The sequence below is a fragment of the Poeciliopsis prolifica genome, unplaced genomic scaffold (genome assembly GCF_027474105.1).
Source record: "Poeciliopsis prolifica strain line A6 unplaced genomic scaffold, Auburn_PproV2 SCAFFOLD062, whole genome shotgun sequence".
In the NCBI taxonomy this organism is placed as follows: domain Eukaryota; kingdom Metazoa; phylum Chordata; class Actinopteri; order Cyprinodontiformes; family Poeciliidae; genus Poeciliopsis; species Poeciliopsis prolifica.
The window spans coordinates 1,405,985-1,425,014 of NW_026562437.1; the positions used below are offsets into that span (position 1 = coordinate 1,405,985).

The 19,030-nt window shown below is 38.2% G+C and overlaps 3 protein-coding genes across 7 annotated transcripts in view; 1 reads left to right on the forward strand and 2 right to left on the reverse strand.

The window, feature by feature from the left end:
* Positions 1-3,161: 3,161 nt before the first annotated feature.
* On the forward strand, positions 3,162-9,903 carry LOC129379921 (uromodulin-like). The gene is made up of 15 exons (XM_055060868.1): positions 3,162-3,222; positions 3,316-3,350; positions 4,097-4,171; positions 4,636-4,877; positions 5,245-5,401; positions 5,484-5,568; positions 5,992-6,054; positions 6,181-6,380; positions 6,451-6,582; positions 6,670-6,857; positions 7,253-7,401; positions 8,356-8,601; positions 8,684-8,846; positions 8,974-9,057; positions 9,430-9,903. Exons 3-14 carry the CDS (start codon positions 4,126-4,128, stop codon positions 9,055-9,057), a joined length of 1,755 nt encoding a protein of 584 aa, XP_054916843.1. The 5' UTR covers positions 3,162-3,222; positions 3,316-3,350; positions 4,097-4,125; the 3' UTR covers positions 9,430-9,903.
* Positions 9,904-10,711: 808 nt separating this feature from the next.
* LOC129379923 (uncharacterized) lies at positions 10,712-14,173 on the reverse strand. 3 transcript variants are annotated; one of them, XM_055060873.1, is made up of 6 exons: positions 14,057-14,165; positions 13,784-13,926; positions 12,622-12,677; positions 12,144-12,509; positions 11,657-11,874; positions 10,712-11,174 (listed from the first exon to the last, which is right to left on the reverse strand). In XM_055060873.1, the coding sequence occupies exons 2-6, from the start codon at positions 13,813-13,815 to the stop codon at positions 11,157-11,159; spliced, it is 690 nt and encodes a 229-aa protein (XP_054916848.1). In that variant the 5' UTR covers positions 13,816-13,926; positions 14,057-14,165; the 3' UTR covers positions 10,712-11,156. The 3 variants fall into 3 exon arrangements, with proteins under 3 accessions (XP_054916848.1, XP_054916847.1, XP_054916846.1); XM_055060872.1 differs by having other exon boundaries at positions 10,712-11,874; positions 12,144-12,506; positions 14,057-14,173; XM_055060871.1 differs by having other exon boundaries at positions 10,712-11,874; positions 14,057-14,169.
* A 1,020-nt stretch (positions 14,174-15,193) lies between these two features.
* Positions 15,194-19,030, reverse strand: part of LOC129379904 (uncharacterized) — a 41,225-nt gene continuing 37,388 nt past the window's right edge. Inside the window, exons 1-4 of one of the 3 annotated variants that reach the window (XM_055060848.1) lie at positions 18,686-18,750; positions 17,179-17,234; positions 16,704-17,063; positions 15,194-16,195 (exon numbers count right to left, since the gene is read on the reverse strand). In XM_055060848.1, coding sequence (XP_054916823.1) covers positions 15,999-16,195; positions 16,704-17,063; positions 17,179-17,233 — 612 coding nt within the window. In that variant the 5' untranslated portion in view covers position 17,234; positions 18,686-18,750 and the 3' untranslated portion in view covers positions 15,194-15,998. Of the gene's footprint in view, positions 16,196-16,703; positions 17,067-17,178; positions 17,235-18,685; positions 18,751-19,030 lie in introns of those variants that run through there. The other 2 variants (XM_055060847.1, XM_055060846.1) reach the window with 2 other exon arrangements.

The following is a 19,030-nucleotide window of genomic DNA, read 5'->3' on the forward strand; positions in this document are numbered from 1 at the left end:
AACTTTCTGTGTTTGTGGAAGTGAAAAGGAGAGGGAGAACGGTTAGACGATGGCAGCATCATGTCAGCCAATCCCCGCCTCCAGGAAGCAACCGCAGCCAATCAGAACACCGGGTCAGATCAGGTGTAGCGTCTACAGAGAGAAAAATAACTGAGGACGAAAAGTTTAGTTTCTAATTAAACAAGAACTAAACTTCTAGTTTAGTTATTGACACCAGAGCGCCACCTTCTGGCCTCTCCAGATCAGTTCAGGTCAGAGAATGGAACCGTTTCTGGTTTTGTTTTTCCCCTCTGTGGGCTGCCACCTCATCGTGGTGGAGGGTTTGAGTGTCCCAGTGACCCGGCTGTCAGAGGCTTCATGCCTCTATTTGGGTCGGGTCTGCCGGGGCAAACGGGTCCTAGGTGAGGGATGAGACAAAGAGTGGCCCAAAGACACTGCTACTGTTACCACCTTTGACCTTGAACAATTTCCATTTGCCTGATTGTTTCTGTTGCTACCAAAACCTGATTGAGTAAAGTCTTCAGTCTGGTGCTTTGTAAACTTCATTTTTCATTTTATTTTGTAGTTTCTGTTTATTTATTTAGGATATTTTAATGCCTTACAGTTCCAGTGTTAAATGTTCTCCATTCAGCTGCTTCCTTCTTTTCAGTTGGGTTTTTATTTTCCATCACAACATAATAAATGTTGATGAACATAATTTATCTGAGTTCCTGTTTCCTCTTTCTGTTTGTCTGAGTATTGGGAGAGTTTCATCAGGCGTCAGACTCCGGTACCGTCAGTACTGAGCCGAACGGGTCGCTGGACCTGCTCATCTGAGGCGCCATTGATCAGACGGCCTGAAACTGGCCTCACACTCTGAGTTTGAGTCGCCAGTGATGTCACACTGAGCCGATGGAGGCCGGAAGAGACGGAGCTAGCTCCTCCTGCTGGGCAGGTCTGAGAGACAAAAACGAGGATTTAACTATACCGTTCTGACGAGAAGCTGCTTTCAGACCCACATGAACTCCATTCATCCATTCCTGGGAATTTTATGACCGTTTTCATTTCTTCACAGGGAGGTTCTCACAATCTGTTAAAATAAAAATAAAACCAGAAAATCCTTGGAGTTTGAATGTGGGGACTGGAGTGCACAGTCAGCAACTTATCCAACAAGAACATCATTTAAAATTAAAGTTTCATTTTTGTGGTTTGACTCCTGAATTTTTTAAACCTGCTTAACTGAAACTGAATGTCATTCAGCTGTGAAGAGAAGTATAACTCTGAAAAAGTTATGTTCATTTCCTATTCTAATTTAACATTTTGTGAATTTTGCCATCATGGGTCCTCCATAGAAAAGCTGAAGATGATATTTGTGGTCAGTAGTTTCACAGCAACCACTGGTGTGAAAGATTGAAGACAAATTATTTACTTTTACTGCCTAACATATCAAACATTTTCTAAAGTTAAGTAGATATTTTATGAAAAATAAGTTTTGTTTTTCTTTTTGCTTGCGTTGGCATTTATCTGACACATAACAGTTTTATGGCTTCATTTAATCGGACAACTTCTTGATAATGTCATATTGTCTCGTTAGCAGTGAGTCATGAAAGCAAAACTTAAAGCTGTCAGACAGGAAATGGACTCTGATGATGATCAGCCCCATAATTAACTAGTTATGTGGTTTAAATGTACATATTAAATGTCTGAATACCGTTCTGATCAGTCAGAAGCAGATCGGTTTAAAGATTCTCACGTTTGAGAGCAAAAAAAAAAAAAAATCTACGTCAAATAAAATGGACTAAATAATTCAATAACTTACAGTTTTTGACTGGTAATTTACTTAGCAACTTTATTTCTGAAATGTTTGCAGATTCAGATGCACGGCGCTCTGCAGTTGCAGTTTTAGATTCACTTTAGGATGAACTGGCCTGTCATTATTAAAAGGATTTAAGCAATTAGACAGTTTTTTTCTATACAATTGCTGCACTTATAACTTTAAATTTGAATGAATAGGATCACCAGAGTAAAATGCAAATGATGTGGCATAAAGTTTATCCAAGTTGCAAAAATGCATCACATTTTTTGATAATTATTAGCTTAAAAGACTCAAAAACAGCAGCCATCTTGAAATTTCAGTGTCTAATGGGAAATATGGGAAAAAAGGGGCGACACATGTCCGGAGGGGCAAGAATGCAAATTTTTATGCTTGTTTCCACATTTGAAATATTTCACAGCAACATCTGCAGCACAATTTTCATAACTTCTTTGAACTGTCAGTCATTTCTGCAGAAACGTCCGACTCTTCTCTCCTTGTAAGACGAGACTTCATGCCAAAGACTCAAGTTTACAGGTTTTCAGTGGACATGCTAAGTTACAGATTTAAATTACCACTCATAGAAATTCTGCTCTCTGAAACATTGATACTGTTTTTTACAAGCCGGTGTGAGTCACGAGGATCAGTGAATATCCGGTTATGACAGATTTTCTGATGGGAAAACAGACAGATGGACGTTCACAGGTTAGTTTGACCCACTTTAACCAACATCTTCTGCAAAACATCATTCACAATCTGAAAAAAAGAAATAATAATAGAAATACTAAACACAGCAAGTGGGACAACAGTGAGCTGATATACAAAAATAAATTAAAAGTATTTTTTTTTCTGCAAACTCCTAAAAGAAAATGGTGCAAAGACTTTGATAGTCATTATCTGTATGGTAATGTCCAGTTTTATCTAATGTTAGCTTTAAATTTGTGTATTTCTATGTATAGATACATAATGGCACCATGTATCTGTCATAGATCAGATAATAAAATATTCCACCTGTTGGATGTTTTTTTAATAAATTCTTCTTTTTTGAAAAATTTGCACTTTCTCTCTCATTCTGTCCAAAATTTAAAACATTTTTGCCAAAAAGCGTGTGAATGTGATGTTTGACGATTTAAAGGAACCGATTAAACACGGTAATAACTTGCATTTCTGTGTGTCTTTGAACGTCACGCGATATTGTTCATGTATAGGTGTTTCCAGGGGTCTGTTGTTGTAATAAGATGCTAAGGAGGCTTTCAGGGAGAGATTGTCATCAGGAAGTGTCATCTTTCCTGCACCGCTTTCTTTATTTCAGGGTGTGGACGGCACTGAGGATGGATATAAAAAGACACAGAAACGCACCGAGGGACAGAGCAGAGACGACGCGTCTGGAGAGCCGCCATCGCTGTCATCCTTCACTGCAGCTGGAAAGAGTAACTTAAATCTTTAAATTTCTTTTACAATTAAAAAACAGATTTTAGCAGAGAAGAAGTGAATTGTGCTGAAAAACTTTTGTTTGTTTCCAGGAGGACGAGGAGCAACGTTTTGACCCACAGCTCAGGTCAGTTTCACACAGAAAATGTATTTACTCAGGATCAGAACTGCAGACCTGCAGCTTTTAGTTGCATCTTTACTCCAACCAGACCAGGATCGGCTCTGATCAGACCAGGATCGGCTCTGATCAGACCAGGATCGGCTCTGATCAGACCAGGATCGGCTCTGATCAGACCAGGATCAGGATCGGCTCTGATCAGACCAGGATCGGGATCAGCTCTGATCAGACCTGGATCGGCTCTGATCAGACCTGGATCGGCTCTGATCAGACCTGGATCGGCTCTGATCAGACCAGGATCGGCTCTGATCAGACCTGGATCGGCTCTGATCAGACCTGGATCGGCTCTGATCAGACCTGGATTGGCTCTGATCAGACCAGGATCAGGATCGGCTCTGATCAGACCAGGATCGGGATCAGCTCTGATCAGACCAGGATCAGGATCGGCTCTGATCAGACCAGGATCAGCTCTGATCAGACCAGGATCAGGATCGGCTCTGATCAGACCAGGATCAGCGCTGATCAGAGCTGATAACGATTATCAGGTGTGTTGGAGCAGGAAGCATCTGAAACGTAGCATCCAGCACTGCACTGATTTACAGAATCGTTTTATGTGTTGCACGGATTTAGCAAAAGAAGAATATGAGCTAAAGGTTACATGACATCTACAGACAGAACCATGTGACCCAGACTCTGATTTTTATTTTATTTCCTGAAGGTAAAACAAAGCAACTGAACCTTCTTCTTACTTTTAGCTTTGTCAGCTGTTTCTCCACTTTCCAAGATGCTCCGCCCCCTGCTGTTCCTGTGCACCATCATGGCACTGACAGGTAAATCAGACCTCAATGTTTACAATATTGCAGTTTATAAGTTCTGTGTGGAAAATAACCAATAAAACATTTAATCACGGAAAAATATTCAAACATTTTAGATCCCTACAGTTAAACCAATTCTTTAAAAAAAAAAAAAAAGATCTTTAGAGTTATGTGAAATAAATTAAAATTTACATTGAAAATTTAGATTGAACTTTTTATAGAATTGAAATCCTAAATGATAATGACATTTTTATGAAGGAGCTGCATGGTGGTGGTTTTGTTTAGTTGCACGTTTTTCTGCACAGCAAATAGTTTTGCATTGAAAAACTCATTTAAAGTCGTTTATTTAGCTTCTCTGCCCAAACAAATCGTCCATACATACAGAAATAGAAATAACTAGATGTACAAATGGCCTTTCATAAAGTAAACTTTAACTTTTCTTTGCTCTCCGGCTACGTTTTGTGTCTCCATACCTGCAGGTGCTGCTGAAGTCGACATCTGCACTGTGACCGGCCCCGCCGTCATCGACTTTCAAGGCCGATTCGCTCCTGTGACGGATCGGTGTGTGTACTCCATGCTCTCAGATCCATCAGCGGGCTTGGAAGTGTTTGCCACCTTCAGGGAGCGCCGTCGCAGAGACGTGAGCTTTCTGGACAGCGTCACCCTGAAGCTGCAGGATCCAGCTGTTCAGTTTCACCTGGAGCAGGGAGGGAGAGTCCAGGTGAGCCAACCTGACAACAGCTGTGTTTGCATTGCAAACGTCTCCAAAACTTCAATATTTTGCTAATGTTTTGCTTCCATTTGTTAAGAAACGCAGGTAAAATCACACATTTGTTCATGCGATTAGTCATAAAGTCACTTCCTGTCGTCTTCTTTGTGGTTTGCACCAGCAGCAACATCCAGTTGTTGATCTGATGCAAAACAAACTAATTTCAATATGGCCAAAAAAGATCCACCAAAACTTTATCAGTTTTTTGAAATTGGTGTTTCTATTAAGCAGATTTATTCTTGAAATGTCAAATTGCTGTAAACTCAGATTGTGATGATTGATTTGTCGTTACCACCAACGTTTCTGTTCTCGGCTGCAGGTGAACGACACGCAGCTGAACCTCAGCAGCTCAGGCCAGAAGCTTCACAGCGTTTGGATTTCCAAAGACAAAACCGGAGTCATGGCGAACGTCACAACCTCCAACCACACAGTTTATTTGTTCTTTGACGGCTCCACAGCACAGATCCACGTAGAAAGTGAGATTAGGATGACAAGTTTTGCATTTCAGCAGAAGAGAGAGAAACTATCTGACCCGCGTTCTGTCCTGCATGTTTTCAGCTCCAGTTTGGTCGTCTGCTGCTGGTCTGTGTGCAAACGCCAGCAGTATCTCGACCCAGAGGCTGAATCACTACAGCTCCTCCAGGTAGATGCTCAACAAACACTTTTTTTTTTTTTTTTTTTGAGAAACATTTCAGAAATTTTCTGGAAAAGAAGAAAGAGTGGGGAATATGGCAGACAAACCTCAGACATTTTGACAATAACCTCAGACATAGAGCAGAAAAATGTCTGAGTTTCAGGAGTAAAAGATTTTTGAAACAAGAAGATTTCATGTTTTTTCTAGTCAATTTGAAATTAATATTAATTTCTGAACTTTTTGGTGGAAATTTACACTTTTTTTCTCCTATGCATAATCCTCCTAATACACCATCGTGGAGGTAGTATTACTCTTACTTTAGTAAAACCTTTGGGTTGTTACTCATATCTGCCCAAATGTCATAAATTTGTTCAAGGACAAGTCAAAGAAAGAAAAGCATATTTTATAATCATGTGGTTTGTCTCCCCCTAGCTGTCAAATTCAGTACAACGACTCTATTGACACTTCAATCAACTGCAGCGTGATAACAGACCAGTGAGTAGATTTAATCACACTAAAGAAAATATTTACATGTGTTTCTTTACAGTTTATTTTATTAAAACAAAATTAGACAAATCTAATGCATTTTTAATCCTTCATTTTCTTCCGTCTGATGAGAAGCTGCAACATCCTGAAGGAATCTCCCTTCTCCACTTGTAACCCTGACGTTGCCCCGACTCCCTACATCAACGCCTGCAGTGACACTTTGTGCAAATATCCCTCAGTGGACGGTGTGAGGTGTCACTTCCTGTGGGCGTACGCCAGAGCCTGCAGCCTGAACAGCAGAGCCTCACTGGGAGCCTGGAGACCTGCTGACTGCTGTAAGAACTCATCCACTTTGTATAAAACTTTCATGTATTTATGCTGATTTTCCACCATGTTTCTCTGCAGCCTCAGCTGAAGCTTTTTGCCAGGATAAAGTTTGCAGCGATCATGAGTTTTGTGGAGAGACGTTCAGTGGGGGAACCGGCTGCCTCTGCAGAGCCGTGTTTGCCCACGACTACAGACAGTCAAACACTCTGAGTGAGACAGCTGTCGTCCACAGTAAGACTGAATCACTGCAAGATGAAAACCATGAAACTCATTTTCCTTTTGCAATTCAACTTTTAGGTGAGCCAACAGTCTGCAGGCAGAACTCTGGTTCAATCACTCTGATCGGATGCCTGCTGGAGGAAAAAGGCATCGACTTCTCTACTTTACATCTGAACAACCGGAGCTGCAGGGGCGAGATGGACGAGCAGAACCACATGGTGACCTTCAGCTTCGACAGCAGCAACACCTGCGGGACGGAGATCACAGTGGGTTCATCGCTCCACCTCCACCGCAAAAACACTAAATATTAACAAGCACTTTGGTTCAGTTTCTGGTGCAAATATTCTATCACACTGGAATTAAAACGACTAACTTATTAGCAAGATATAGAAGCTTGTTTTAAGTAAATTATTTCTTTAATATTGATGAAAAAGTTCTAGTTCCACTGCCAGTTTATTTCACTTATAACTTGGGAAAAAAGTTAATCTAGAACTTGTTCAGCAATAATAGTGAATTGACTTAAAACAAGCTGAAAAATCATTTTTGTCTTATTTTAAGTGTAATAAAATATTTTCGACCGAAAATATTTGGTGAGGTTTTGAACCCACGCGTTCCCACAGGATAACGAAGATGAGGTCTCATTTTTGTACTTTACCTGCAGAATAATGGAAGCCAAATCACCTACAAGAACACCATCAGGTACCAGAACAGCTCTGACGTCATCACCCGCCAGGACCAGTTCTACATCGACTTCTCCTGCCAGCACAGCCAACCCCAAACGAAGGTTGTTGCCTTCAACATCAAGGACAGGTGTGAGCTGCCATCCGTCTCTTCCAGTGGGAAGCTTGTCGAGGCCTTGAGTCTGAATTATATTACTGTAAAAATCTGTCAGGTTTTGAGACAAGCAGGAAAAAATTGCCCTTTCGCCGCTTCAGTATCAGGATGAAGTCTATTTTTCAAGATGGCCGCTGGTTTTGAGCCTTTTAAACAATGTGTTACCTGTTTGCATGAGGAGATCAGAATGTGTGTGTTTCACTTTGGTCGTCCTATTTATACAGCTTTAAAGTATTAATATGTAGCAACGTCAGAAACTGGGGAGTTTTCTGTTTCCAGTCGTCAACTGGAAGGAGATGAAGATGTGAGATGCAGATTCTCAGTGGTTAGCGTTAGCTTCTGCTAATTTTTAAAATCTGTTAAGCATTTCAGTGTTAGCGTCTGCTCCATTCTGTATGTCTTTAGCAATTTAGCGTTAGCTTCTGTTATTTTTTGTACTTGTTTAGCAATAGTTTCATATATTTATCCATTTAATGTTTGTTTCTGTTAATATTTGTTTCTCTTTAGTGGTTTTTAGTGTTAGCTTCTGCTACATTTTTATCTATTTAGCGGATTAGTGTTAGCTTCTGCTAAATTTTGCACTTGCTTCATGTTATAGCGTTAGCTTCTGCTAATTATTATTTATACATTCAGTGGTTTCATATGTTGGTTAGTTGTGACCGTCAATGGCAACAATTATTGCTGATTTTAGTACCAACTATTCTCTGTTACAATCATGGCGGCCATCTTGGAAAATCATAATAATTATCAGTAAATGTGATTTTTTTTTGTGTGTGAATCCAATTATGTGTGATCAGACGCAAAAGTATTTTATCTGGATAAATGTTGACAAATTTAGTGCAGAACAAATTTAGTGCCAAGTTACATTCCAGTGAAAGGTTCTGCTGCCATGTTGCGCTAACGGCGCCGTCGGCGTTTCTGCGTCCGAAGCTCTGTGGTCGTCATCGTGAAGTCTGGAGAGTGGAATTACTCCGTGGCCATGAAGGCCTACACCGACCCGGGCCTCACACACGCTGTGGACTCAACCGTCGGCGTGGTTCTCAACCAGAAGATCTGGGTGGAGCTGACCACCACCGGACTGGACGCAGACGTGATCGCTGTGGAGACGGAGTCATGCTGGGCGACCAGTCGAGATTCTCCCAGCAGCCAGCCGAGATACGACCTGATCAAGAACGGGTGAGCTGATGTTCCCAGCTACTTAAGAAAGAAAACCAGAAACGTATTTTTGAGTGTAAAAATGTTTCCTCTTGTTCTGCAGCTGTGCCGACCCCGGCGACCAGACGGTGCAGGTGGAAGGAAACGGAGAAGGAACCTCCAACCACTTCTCCTTCAACATGTTCCAGTTCACTGGGAGCTCTGGGGACGTTTACCTGCACTGCAAGCTGCAGCTGTGTGTCAAACAGGGGAACCGCTGCGTTCCGGTACGCCTGTGTATTCACAGTGATCTCTGAGGATCTGAATAATTATTTTATATTTTTGCTGCTGTGGTTGCATCCTTAGAAGTTCTATAAAATAAATAATCCTCTCCATCTTTAATGAACCTCCCAGGACTGCAGTGGCGGCTCCAACAGGCGACGCAGATCCACCGGGTTCGGACGTGCAGCCGTCATCAGCCTGGCCTGGACTCAGTAGGTGAGACTGTTTATTTCAACGTTTAACAGTTTAATAACTATCAGCTGTCCGTTTCAAGAATAATGGTCACATCTCTTCAAGATGATTTCAGTGAATTGCAGCAGCCATGTATATAATTGGTTTTAAATACTTTGAGTGAAACAATGTTATGAATGACCAAAACTCTGCAAACCAGAAATTAGAGCTAAAACTTATCCAAGAAACAACTAAAGGGTAAAAATGAACTTCAGGAACAGAAAACATCACAACTTCATCTTAACGTTCCTCCAGATGGTTTCCACAGCGACTCGGATGGATTACAGATTATCGTAATCTGAATCCTGAACATGGAGATAAATCACTGCTGAAATCTTTTGTCTTGTTTCTTCACAGTTTGAAGGAGGAATGTTTTAGTTACAGACGTGAAGAAGAAGAAGAAAAACTGGACTAAACTGTTCCAACATTTTTAATTTTATTGAGTTTGGGGGAAATGATGTGGGTTACATCTTCTTTAATAAAACCTATAAATGTAATCAGATATCCTGAAGTTTATAATCTAAATGAATAATTTCCTTAACAAATGTTCATTTATGTTTTATCATTTGAGATTTCAATGATTTTTTCAGCTAATAAGAGTCAACAATATAATTAACTTTGTGTAAAAGAAGATGAATAAAAAACTGATGAGATTATTTTTATGGTCAGTCTGTGAAGCTGTAATATCTCAGGCTTTTGATGGTTTCATGTTATTGTTGTTTTCAGGGAACTTTTCTTTACATATCAGTGATTATGTTCTTTTTTTCACCAACTCTTATACAAGCATATAAAAGACAAAAAAACTGTGTGAATAAATGATGTGGGTTTAAAGGATCGTGACTGTGAGTTAATTTTGGTTTCAAAACAACAACCTCAATCTGTTGTTGAAGATGAAGATGTATTTTAATCTAAGTGAAAAGTATTTTTATCACGAGAATGCAAAGATAATATGAATCAAAGATGCTTTTTTGTTTTGTTTTGTATTTTCATATTCCAAAAGTAATAAAATATTAATGTTGTTTCTTGATAGATCACCAGAGGGCGCTAATTTTCAATATTTTCTATAGTGTGAAAACTTTGATTTTTGTTTTAAAGATTAAAAAAAGAAAAAATCTGAAAAACAAAGAACTTTAATAACTTAAAGCTTGTGAAACTTTGATTATAATTGTAATAAATATTTAATTATTCATGCATTAATACTCGGAAATCTGGGAATTCAGCTTTAAATCAAATTAAAATGTCACATTTTCTTGTGCTGATGTTTATTTATGTTCCTCAGTGGAAATCTCACAAAATTAATAAATTAGCTTTAACTTTTGCCATCTAGTCAAATAAAAGATTTCTACAGGTTATTTTATTCACACTGAAGCTGATTCTCATAAATCATGACACCAATATAAATTCTGCTACTGCAGCAAATCTGGGGAATAATTAATATATTTTTTTTAAGTCTGGCAGCATCATGTTGGGTTTCACTGCCAGGTTAATTGATTCACCACAAAAAGACGCATCAAATTATTAAAACAGGAAACAGAAATACAAAGGATGTCATAAAATAACATTAAAATATAAAATCGTTTCTCTTCCACTGACTGAACCAAGCAGAAAAAAATTAATAAATCAACCAAAGACAATATGATACATTTCTGTTTTATCTGAAGCTTTTTAATACTGTTTAGGATACCAGTTAAAAATTACATATTTAAATCACAGAAAATAAGAATAGATATTATCAATATTAAATACTGAGAAATGATTGGGAGTCAGTCATAAAAAGAGGAAGCTAACGATTTCAGAGAACATCTAATCTTCACGATGGAGAAGATTTCTGCTGAAGAATTTTATCTTGATGAAATCAAAATTCCCCAGAAAATCCAGAAGGATAAACGATGTGAAGAAAGATCTGATCTGGAGCAGCGAACGATTCACTGATTCAGTTCACTGATTCAGTTCACTGATTCAGTTCAGGTTCCAGTTCAGTTCAGGTCCAAATACTCAGACGTCACAGCAGGAAGTCGCCCAGAAGACGATACCAACTCCAGGAAGCGACAGCCGGTCGTCATCCTTCATGCTGACAGTGGAGGTCATGAGGTCAACGGAGCCTAGAAATGAAGTCAAATCCACATTTAAATAAAACCAAGCAGCATTCAGCTTCTATGCACCACAAATCTGGAATAAACATCCAGAAAACTGCAAAACAGCCGAAACACTGAGTTCCTCTAAATCCAGACCAATAACCTGATCAGAGCTGATTTAGAAACATAATCAATGAAATGTAATAAATATCGTCAGCATGAGACGTTTGGAGATTGAACTCATCAGGATGCGATGTTTATTTCTGTTCTTCTCAATTGTTAAATGTTTCTTATTACTTCTTTGTATTTCTGTGTTGCTGAAATGCGCTAAACCAATAAAATGAATGTGAAGCTGCAGGAAATAAATGATTTAAAATGAATTTAGAATCTTGAAGGTTTTTAGACTGAGAATAAAACCTTAAAAAGTTTAACTAAATCAAACCTCTTTTGCTGATAAACTGTTGAAATGTTATTTAATATTTCTGTGTGAATTTTGACATTCTGTTTACTCTTGTTTCAGAGGCGTCCATCGTCACTCTGGTCTCGTCCTGTGCATTGTTCCTCCAGAATCTTTGTAACAGTTGGTTAAAGTGTATTTTTTGTTTTTTACAGTACATAGCTGCTCCTGCTGCTGCTGCTGCTAACAGCAGCAGAACGAAGAAAGCAATCAATCCTCCATTTTCTCTTGGAGGATTCGCAGTTGGACTCTCAGGTTGTTTGTCATCAGCTGATGGAAAGAAGAATAAAAAAAAGACAATCATTCATAGAAATATAAATGATGACAAGTCATTTACAATCCATCCTTTATCTGGATATAAAACTGATTTTCCTGGTGCATTTTTGAAAAAACATAATTACTATTAAATAATTACTTTCACATAAATAGTGGACACATTTTTACCATATTTTTACCATATTTTAACACCCTAATATATAGCCTTATATTAGTGTGTATTTGTGTGAAATAAAACAGTTCAATGTGTTTTGTAAACTCACCTCTGACTATCAGCCGACATGCTGCAGAGCCGAAGCCACAATCTGCCTGGATTTCACACAAATACAGTCCAGAGTCGTTGATCCTCAGCCTGGACACATGCAGTTTAATCCGACCGTCTTTGAGGAGTTCTTTATCACTCTGGACTCGTCCTGCAAAGCGTTGATCCTGAGACTGCGACACCTCCTCTCCACCGTGCTCATGGAACAAGACGGACACTTTTTTGTTGTCGTTTATAAATGTGAAGATCATGAACTCGAAGCTCAAGCAGGAGTCGGGTTCGGTGGTGAAGGTCCACTCCAGAGTGATGCTCTGCTTCTCCTCTGCCTGATAGCTGCTCTGTGTCACATTCACTACAAATGTTGCTGCTGAGGAGACAGAGAGGGAAAGAGAGGAGCAGACACACTGAGAACTGGAACATGGGAGTCTTTCAGCTCCATCTAGAGAGCTTTCTGTCACAAAGACAAGATGGAGACTGACCACAGAGACATGAGCTGAGGATGAGGAGCAGCAGGATGCTGGACATCATCTTCATCCTGAGAGAGGAAGAGGAGGAGAGACAGCTGAACAATGTCTCTGTTTAGATAAATCACTTCATTTTACCAATATAATATCTGAAGATGTTCATTAATGTGAGAAAAAATCCTAGAATCTACAACAGAAATATTAAACTTTCTTTAATCTCTTAGGTTAGATGTTAATCTGGCGCTGCAGAAATGTTAATTATTTAAAACCTGACATATTATTAACTGTAATTTTATAAATGTCTTGGAGGGACTTTAGGTTAATATCTAGCAGGAAAGTCTCAATAAATAATATTTCCATCCTTTTTCTGTACAACTTTCCTGTTGCCTTGTTTTTGTTTTTCACTTGTTAAGTTTTCAGTCTGAATCCTTTCAGCAGAAAACAGATTTACAGACAAAACTCATGGAAAACAGGGAAAAAAATATCAAATAATTAACGAAGGTTTTATTTTGTCTCCCTTAATGTTTAATTTATGCCTCAGTTCCAGTGCAGTTCAGCCTCTTCTTGATAATTAATAGGAGGAATAATTAAGATACCGAGACTATTAAAAGCAAAACACAACAACAAGGAACAAAACAATTACAATGAGAATATTTTAGATTCGCTTTCATAAACTTCCCCTGGATTTCCCCACGATTATTTTTATACTTTATGTTCTGCTTTAAGGAACAACCTGCTTGGGGGAAAAAGACGGGAAGGATGTCAAAGGAAAATAAAAATAAAAATATGTAAATGTGGTTTTGGTGTCAGATGACGCGTTTGGATCCGATTCTCAGCCTGTTTCCATCTTCAGTGGATCATCATGAATTAAAGCGTCTAAAACGTATTTATTTACAGTAACAGTCGATCAAAATGTGAACCGTCTGAGATGAGAACGTCTCAGGATAAAGGATTTATTTCTATTATTAAATAAACTGAACAGATATATAACTATATGTGCATAAAGAGATGGTGAAAATGTTAATTACTTTAACGTTAAATCTCTCAGGGTTATGAATAATTATGTTGTTTTTCCTGCTGCTGAAAAGAAAACAAAGCAGGGCAGGAAGAGCGACGCAGAACGAAGGTTTGTTTTGTTCCTTTAAGTTCCTCAAAGAAAACATTAAAAACCACAAACCTGGAACCTTCAGGCTTGTTGTTCGCTTCCATCCGTTTCCCTCAAGAAGCGGGAAAACAAAGTTATGAAATCTTCAACAAATCAGATTCAATTTCACTTCAGGAGGAACAAGGTTGAAGAAATGACATAAATTCACAGCTGATCTGTAAATATCAGATGCAAAAAGGTTTTAATTATTCATCCAGTTGAATTGAGATCACAAAATATTAATGCTGACAAAAACAGAAAGTAAAGATTTAAGATCAGAAGAGTAAAAATCTGATATTTACTCACATGGTTTTCGCAGGTTGCCTGATTGTTTCACGCAGACAGAAAAACAGACTGACTGACTGACTGACTGACTGACGCACCGACTGTTGTTCAGTTTCTTTCGACTTTCTGACGCAACAAGCCTCTTCCCTCAGGCTTAAAGAATCTGAACTCTTTGTTGTCTTTGAGCCAGAAGTCTCACGCGTCTGAATCTGATCAGGTTTTTATTCTCACTGAACAAAAAGAAACATGTAATGAACCTTTGACTCTGATTTTACATCTGCAGTCATGTTCATCAGAAACCTTCATCTGACTGATAATGATCCATTTGTTTATTCTAAAGAGATTTAATCCAGATTTAAATCTTGATTTAATCCAGCCAGAACTCTGTTTGTTGTTGGGAATATTGGCTGGGATTGAGCCAACACAGATTATACAATCTGAAAAGATATGTTGCATTTTACTAAAAAGGCATCAGCTCTGCAACGTCAAAAAACAAATTATATGTTCATAGAAATCATGAATTATACAAATGTGTACCCAATCAAAGAACAGATAGATTAATCAGGGATTAAGATTAGAGGATCATCACATGGATGAACAGTGAATAAAGCAGCTGCAGGTCGGGACTTTCTGAGCAAACTGTCAGAAATATTTTGGTGAGGCGGGAACCGAGTCAGAGAAGAAAACTTGTCAGACAAGTTTAACTCACAACAGCTAATTAGAAACAGTCTGACTCGTTAACCAAGGATTATCTGAGTTTATTTTTAACTGAAGCTGCGTTACAGAATCACTGGCTTAACGCAGGAACTTTCTTATTTCAAACATGTTTTATGTTGCATATTTTGAATTAAATGATGAATGATTCTTCTGTTCATCAGCAGTTAGTCATGAGGTTCTCATGTCACAGATAAACAACCTGGTTCTGTGCTGCAGCATAAATAATAGAAGATGATCAATGAGAGAAAATATGGATCATTTGAGACGTGGCTGCAGATCTCAAATGTCTTTATCGTGACTAAAATGTCATTATGTTTCTATCACTGAGGAGGTTAAGAGTCTGAAATCTAAAACATAAATAACACAATATATTTAAAACAAATATACATATGTTAGCATGTCAACACTTCCACAGAAAGAACATGAGAAAGGAAGACGAGATTTAAAACTCAAGCATTTTATTTTACAAACACAGCAAACATCTGGCAGAAAGTGCTTTTCATTTTTAGCTTATATATGCAGATAAACTTCAAACAGCCTGGAGGAACCATGAAGGTAATGTGTTCACATCAAAATATCTATCGAACCGTTTCACATTTTACCACATCACAACTCCAAACTTCTTGTTTCACTGGGATTTTATGTGTCAAACCAAAACAAAGTGGCTTATAAAGCTTTATAATACAGTCAGATCCATAATGGACCAGATTTATGGCACAAAGGTCTTGAAAATCCCTTTTATTCCGTATTTGAGTTTACGTAAAGACGGGAATATTTTAATGAAAGAGTCAGACAAGGTCCGTCTGAGGAGGAAGTGCTAGTGCCAGACTCCCCCTGCTGGTTGCATCCGGCCACTACATCAATCAAATCACACCAGACATATTTAGCCCAAACTGCCCTCAAAACATTGAAAATGTGAATAATAACATTAGCAAAAGGAGTAAATGTTCATCTGAAGGGTAAAGAAACATCCATGTCATGTGCAGTGACTCGGTTTGAGCTGCTCTGTTCAGAACAAAGGGCAGAAAGGTCAGAGTCTGGGTGTGGATCTCAAACATACCGTAAAACCTCAGCAACAACAAAGTATCCACTCAGGGGAGCTAAACACAAAACCCGGCCACACTTTTCAGATTCCTTTTTTAATTTACAACCACATGTCCCTTTGTGTTGACCTAAAACATAAAGAAAATAAAAAATTAGTATGAATATTTTTACAGGCACTAAACCTACATTAAAACTGGTTTGGTTAGATTGAAACTTGATTAATAGACTGTGGTAAACTCGATTTTTGACCAGTGTGTTTCCTTCTCCACATGAGTAAAGATGCTGCTGCTGCTGCTGCTGCTGCTATCAGCATCAGGACGACATAAAGACCGAATCTACTTCGATTTTCGGTTTGGCGTTTCAGTCTCGTTCTCTGAACCTGCAGAGGCTCAGGAGCCGCTGCAAAACACAAGAAATTAAGATTTTATGCAGTCATATTTATTTCACCAGAACTATTTTTATATCCAGGAGTGATTTAAGAGCAACAAAAATTACAGCAGAAATTATAATTACAGATGATGAGAATTGTGTATTTGAGGAAAGTGATGTAAATAATGTAAAAGAAGGATAAAAATCGTGATGAAATCTAACATTTTAAAGACAATTTCAAGCTTAAAGCAGCTAAACAAATAAATTACAATAAATTCTAAAATAAATAAAGTTTGTCTTAAAAGATATATTAGCTTTTTTTAATATAAATTAAAATAGCACAGAAAAAACATTTCACTCATTATCAGAAGCTTCATGTTTGCCCTCTGAGAAATTTCTCCTGATTTTGCTTGTGATCTCAGGTTGAAACATTTCTCTTTATATAATCAGTTGTAAAAATAAAACGGCTGATTCTCAAGTGTTGTTTTGTTTTTCACAGATGCTGATTGATCTGTTAGAGGAGCTGAAATCTGCTTACCAGATACGACCAGTTCAGCTGCTGCAGAGCTGAAGTCATCAAACGTTTTCATTTCACACAGATACAGACCAGAGTCCTCAGTCCTCAGTCCGGACACACGGAGTCTGGTCCGTCCCTCTGGGAGGACGTCTTTGTCGCTCTGGACTCGACCTACAAACTTTACATCCTGAGACATTGGCACCTCGACTCCGTCATGTTCGTGGAACAAGACTGACAATTTGTCATCGGTGATCAGAGTATAAATTATAAACTTGAACTTTATGCAGGAGTCGGGTCTGCAGGTGAAGGTCCACTCCAGAGTGATGTTCTGCTTCTCCTCTGCCTGATAGCTGCTCTGTGTCACATTCACTACAAATGTTGCTGCTGAGGAGACAGAGAGGGAAAGAGAGGAGCAGACACACTGAGAACTGGAACATGGGAGTCTTTCAGCTCCATCTAGAGAGCTTTCTGTCACAAAGACAAGATGGAGACTGACCACAGAGACATGAGCTGAGGATGAGGAGCAGCAGGATGCTGGACATCATCTTCATCCTGAGAGAGGAAGAGGAGGAGAGGCAGCAGAACGTCAATAAACATCCACAGCATCTGATGCTGATCATTATCTTACATATTCTACTTCATTACCTGCAGCTTGTCTGTAACTGAGGACATCAAACATGTTGGATCAAAGATGGAAGACATTTTGTCAAAGTGACCCTTGACCTGGAGAAGCTTGACTTTAACTCTGCTTTAAAGGGGCGGTATTATGTGTTTTCCAGGCACAAATGCAGTATATATCAAATATGATTTAAGATCAATTTTATTTCTTAATTTAACACATTAATATTTGGCCTAATATTAGTTATGCCTAATACTAATTAGGCTAATTATCATTAAGTGTGGCATTAAATAATCAAAGTAACACTCCAGGTATGTTTTTAATAAAAATGATGAGAAAAGGTCAAAAAGTTGATTTTACATATTTCTGCCCCTTTAATTCTATATATATACAGAGTTCAGTTTAAGTCAAACTTCTTTGATTCACTTATTTCCTACACTTAATAAATCCATTGTTTCTATCACACCAATTACATAAACCAGGAAGCTGTTTCTCCATCTAAAACAAAGAACCATGACCGATCGGTTCTGATTCTGTTGATAATTATCTCCTCCCTCCTGTTTATTCCTCCAACTCCAATAACATCAACTGGATTTTACATCCTATATAAATGAACAGGTGTTTCATGTATATTTAGCATCCTGATCCACACTCTGTAACAGTACATGGCGGTTATGTACATCTGAAGGAATAAGGAAATAGATCCAAAAGAAAAACAAAAACGGGGGAAATCCTGAAACTAACATGAACAGCAACATAAAACAATAATCAAAAGGAGCTTAAGCCCAAATGAATCAAATGAATTTGTTCCCTCACCAGCATTTAGTCATGTCAGGTTTTTATTTGACTTATGTGGGTTGAAAAGAAAAGCAACTTTTGAAAAAGAAGCAAACTAAAGAAATCAAATATTTTTTTTGTTCTCTTCCTGAAAGACCAAACCGTCTGGATTCCTTTCTCTGCAAATCTGAAACCGAACTTCAATCACATCCACTTTGCATGAAAGTCTCTGTGTTGAACATCAACTTTTATGTGACTGTGTCAATAAATACATGAAAGAGTTTTTACTAATTACAGAACAAGAAGTAAATAAAAGAAAAGTCTAATTTGAGAAGTTTATTAAGCAAACGTTTTACTCATTTGATCACATGAGGATTTACTTGGATTACATTTTTATAACTGATTAGATGTAACTATTTTTGCAGCTTTTACAATACTTTGTCACACTGTGTAAAACCAGCTATAATATTGGTCAAAATGATTATGAAAGCAAACAATCTTCATAAAATCAGACTATCAAAATGCAGTAAAAATGGCCAAAAGACAAGAAGTTAACATAGAAATATAAAAGCAGAATTTCAGTTGCATGTAATAAAAGACAGCAGACCTGCTCAGGTGTTTGTGTCTCTTGGAGTCCAGATGAACTCAGAGCTCCTTGCAGGTGCAGAGCTTTTCTGACTGACAGAAAATCAGGACAGTCGGGTTTTACAAACTCCTTCCTCTAAACACTCACGTAATCTTTCATGCATACGTATTCCCCGGACTGTAAAGCGCATCTCACTAGAAGCTGCATAAAAACAAAACTGGAAACGTAAATATATTGGACTGTATTCTGAAATCAAATATTTGCACCACCAAAGGTAAAAAAAAAAAAAACTCTCCTCTGGCTGTTTTGAGTGACAATATTCATTTAAAGTTTTTGTTCAAATCATAATTCCCACATTTAAAAATG

Coding starts and splice junctions, on each gene's coding strand:
- LOC129379921 (XM_055060868.1), top strand. CDS start 4,126: ATGCTCCGCCCCCTGCTGTTCCTGTGCACCATCATGGCACTGACAG. Junction 6,858..7,252: donor CCTGCGGGACGGAGATCACA/GTGGGTTCATCG, acceptor CTTTACCTGCAG/AATAATGGAAGCCAAATCAC. Junction 7,402..8,355: donor GCCTTCAACATCAAGGACAG/GTGTGAGCTGCC, acceptor CTGCGTCCGAAG/CTCTGTGGTCGTCATCGTGA.
- LOC129379923 (XM_055060871.1), bottom strand. CDS start 13,815: ATGGAAGCGAACAACAAGCCTGAAGGTTCCAG. Junction 12,510..12,621: donor CCTCAGCTCATGTCTCTGTG/GTCAGTCTCCAT, acceptor CTGTCTCCTCAG/CAGCAACATTTGTAGTGAAT. Junction 11,875..12,143: donor ATGTCGGCTGATAGTCAGAG/GTGAGTTTACAA, acceptor TCTTTCCATCAG/CTGATGACAAACAACCTGAG.